Below are 3,797 nucleotides of genomic sequence, written 5' to 3' on the forward strand. Positions count from 1 at the left end.
CTAAATGAATGGACCTTGAAACTATACTCTAAAGTGAAATAAACTGGACAAATGTATAAATATCATGCTGTCTCTCTGGTGTGAGAAACTGAAAGTGTAAATAAGAACCAAAATGTAAAATGGAGATTGTACAATAGGAAGAGATTATAGGAAAGGAAAGGGGAACTAGGGAGGGAGGATGGGAAAAGGAAGGGAAAACAAATGAGAAAAGGAGGATAAAGTGGAAACAGAACTGTAAATGGGGAGGGGGCGAGAGGTTGAAGGGAGGGAAGAGACACGGGGGAAAAAAGGAACCATGATCTATGACGCATACAGGCACAAATTCCTTGTAATGAGCGGTATCCTTAGGTGTATTGAAGTAGTACCGATAAACTTAAAAGTACAAAAGGAAACAGTAGCTCAATTACCATTACTGTAGCAATCCATAGCTTACTATCCTGCCCTAAGACGTTTCCTTGCAGTACCCGGGCGTCCTGCTATGCACACTTCGCTCTCTTTCTGTGGGCAGCTGTAGGCTGCGTGAGGACAGCGCTGCAGGGAGCGCCTGCGCTGACCTCAGGGCTCTGCTCTGGGACCGTCACCTGGAAACCAGAACGACTAAACCTGGTCCAACTAGTCTGTGGCTGCGGTGAGGGGCTGGCCACGCCCAGAGCGCTCCAAGCGCGCCCAGACGCAGGACCGCAGGCCTGTGAGAGGTCCGCGGAGCCCAGGCCTCTCCCCCACAGGGCGGATCCTCCACACCTAGGGCATCTTTCCTGCCCTCTCATCTGAGCAGTACTTAGCGTTTCTGTGGACTTTTCCTTTTTGAGCATTCATTTAATAAATACATATTTAACAGATAGTGAGCCTCTTTTTCTTGGCAAACTTCATGCTACGTGACAGTACTCAGAGTTCTCAGTAAAATTATTCTTTTTCCCCTCAGTGTATAGTTCTTTCATCACAGCTACCTGTTTGGCCCTGAGGTCCCTGTGTTACATACTGAACTGGCAAAACAACAATGTTGAGAAGCGGGATCTTCAAGTGGCATCAGGCCATGGGGGCGCGGCCGACCGGACAGGGTGAACCCGTTTTCTGCGGGAGCGGATGGGTCCGCATGGGAAGGGTGCTTTATAAAAAGGCTTAACCCAACCTCCTCCCCAGCTCTTTCTGCCTCTCTCTCTTGCTCTCTCGGCCTCCGTGTTCTGTCCTGGGATGATGCAGGAAGAGGAGCTAGCAATGTGCCGCCTTCTTGACCTTGGCCTTCTCGGCCTCTAGGACTGTAAGCAATACATCTGTTCTTTATGTTGCTGAGAAATCACCTAGTCTCCTATATTCTGTTAGGCCAGCACAGAATGGACCAAGACAAAGGACTATCACGTACACACATCTTCCAAGAGTAAACAAGACAATTTAAGAAGAGCCAGCGGCATCTCCTAACACTGTTTCAGGAGCACTGTGACCGTCTGCTGGGGGGACTGTTCTCATTCTGACTTGGGTTTTCCCAGAGCTGCCCCTTCGGTGTGAAGGGGATGAAGCGAATGCAAAGTGCAGAACTCACAGGTGGCAGGCAGGAGTTCCAGGTGGTCGTGTCGTCGCTGCTGCTGCTTATGCTGACGTTGCAGTTGTCCACCTGGGACGCGCTCAGGCCGTGGGGAGCCCCGGGGTCCTCCAGGTCCTCATTCTGCTGCCGCCGGAGGCTTGCTAGCATCTGCAACTCAGACTCACTCATTTCGCTGGACTGATAGTTTCTCCAGTTGTACTCCTGACCGAGAGAGCAAAAGTAACAGGACAAAGGGTCACTTGATCTTAATTTTACGGGCTACCGACAAATGCCACTCCACAACCTTGACCCCTGCGATGGCTCCCTGCCGACAGGGCCCTGAATCTCCTCTACACCTGAGAGACACCTACTCCACCTGCCTAACCTCGTCCTTCCGCCCGAAGGTCCGCTGAGTGGACTTGGCAGAGCGCTGTCGCCGCCGCGGCAAGCTCACACTGCGTACACACGGGTCCCCTCTGCTTCGGCCTGGGAGCCGGCTGGCATCGTGTAGGGCCCATATGTTGTGTCTGTTCCTCAAGGAACCCGTTTCTGACAGCTGCAGATTGGGTCAGCTCCTCCATCATATGCTCTCAACCCAAAAGGTTTCAAAGTTTTGCAGCTCTGTAACTGTTTATAGACTTCACAGCAGACTCCGGACTTGGTCTGGCCAGCACCACGACTGCCTCAGTCCCAGCGTGCCTGGCAGGGGCTCAAACCGTACTTGTGGACTGAATAAATATAAATGGGAAGGTTTTTTAAAAATTGCATGTGTAGAGGTAAATGGAATTGAACCAGGAGCCTTTGTAGCAACTCCAGCCTTTTCTACATTGTTTATTTTGAAGCAGGGTCTTGTTCAATTGCTTGGGCTGGGCTTGAACTTGCCTCCTGCCTTCCAGAGCAGTGAGATTATTGCTATTATCAGTGTTGAAAGCAATTTTTTAAAAAAGAAACCAATTTACTATAATTAGTCAGGCTTATAATGGAATCAATGAATTATAGGACTGTTGAGCATGACCACCAAATATACTCAAATCACAGTAAGACTGAAAATGAGTGCTATTGTTAAAAGCCATCAAATAAAATTTAAATGCAAGATGGGAACATGTGAGGTGGTCCGGTTTGTCTACATGTCCTCCCAGGGGCTCGGGAGAGGCGATCGGACCGTGAGGGCGCCACACGCAGCCGTGGCAGCATCCACTGAGGAGTCGTAGCTAAATGCAATTGGGGCGGTGAGGCTGGCTGGGGGAGGTGGGTCGGTGGGGTGTGGCCTGGAGGGGCTCCCTCCCTCCTCCCTCCCCTCCTCCTCCCCTGAGCTCTTTGCTTCCTGCTGTCATTTCAGGAGCTGACCATCCTCTGCCCCTCTGTCTGGCCGCTCTGCCTTGGAGCCAGCCCATCACAGACTAAGACATCCATAAATTGCGAACCAAATAAATCTTTCCTCCTGTAACTTGCAGGTATTGGCGACTATGTCTCAGGGACAAGACAGTAACTGAGACATAAGGTCGAAAAGTCAGAAAGGGTTGCAGCTGCACTGTGCATCTGCATGGATGCAGACCCTGCTTCAGAAACAAGACTGCTGATGCCACCGTGACTGTTACGTCAGTACGCCAAATCTGGCATATGAAAACTCAAACTTTATTTCCTTTCTTTTGGGCCTAAGCTAGGTTTGAGAGCAAGCCTTAGTTTCAACATTGCTTAACTGTCAGCATCATATATGAGCAGAATTTATATCTAGAACTTATATATAGCTTAAATTTTTTCCAAGACATACTAGAACTTTTAGATATTCAAGTCACTATACTTAAAATCTTAAAATCCCTATTGCCTGTGCAACCTTTATTAATTAAAAATATTTATTTATTTATTTGGTACAGGGTCTCACTACACAGCTTGGACTCGTAGTGATCCTCCTGTCTCAGCCTCCTCAGTGCTGGGATTACAGGTGTGCGCCACCATGCCCAGTCTCAGTGGTGTGCCTGGGGTTCAGACCCTGGTCCCTGTGCTTGCCAGACAGGCACTTAGATTGCTGAGCTATCTCCCTAGCCTTATTTATTAATGTTTTGTCTTTCAGTAATATAAAAAATATAATTTTGAAAACAATTTTTAACTCTTCTATCATTTAATGCTTTTTAAACCAAGCATCAGTGTCATCACAATTTGAGGATTTGAAAAGCTTATAACCTAAGGGGCCAGGAGCTGGCTCAGTGGAATAAGCGCTTCCCTGGCAAGTGCAAGGGCCTGAGTTCAATCCCTGGTTCCAGCAAAAAAAAAAAAAAAA

The 3,797-nt window shown here is 48.4% G+C and overlaps 1 protein-coding gene across 9 annotated transcripts in view; it reads right to left on the bottom strand.

Annotated features, from left to right (window-relative positions):
- Positions 1-3,797, bottom strand: part of CUNH3orf67 (chromosome unknown C3orf67 homolog) — a 334,462-nt gene that overhangs the window by 84,482 nt on the left and 246,183 nt on the right. For all 9 annotated transcript variants that reach the window (XM_023715803.1, XM_023715800.1, XM_023715798.1 and 6 more), the window contains one exon: positions 1,538-1,741. In XM_023715803.1, the coding sequence (XP_023571571.1) occupies positions 1,538-1,741 (204 nt within the window). The remainder of the gene's footprint in view (positions 1-1,537; positions 1,742-3,797) is intronic.

This window comes from Octodon degus, unplaced genomic scaffold (genome assembly GCF_000260255.1).
Source record: "Octodon degus isolate 3935 unplaced genomic scaffold, OctDeg1.0 scaffold00043, whole genome shotgun sequence".
NCBI lineage: Eukaryota > Metazoa > Chordata > Mammalia > Rodentia > Octodontidae > Octodon > Octodon degus.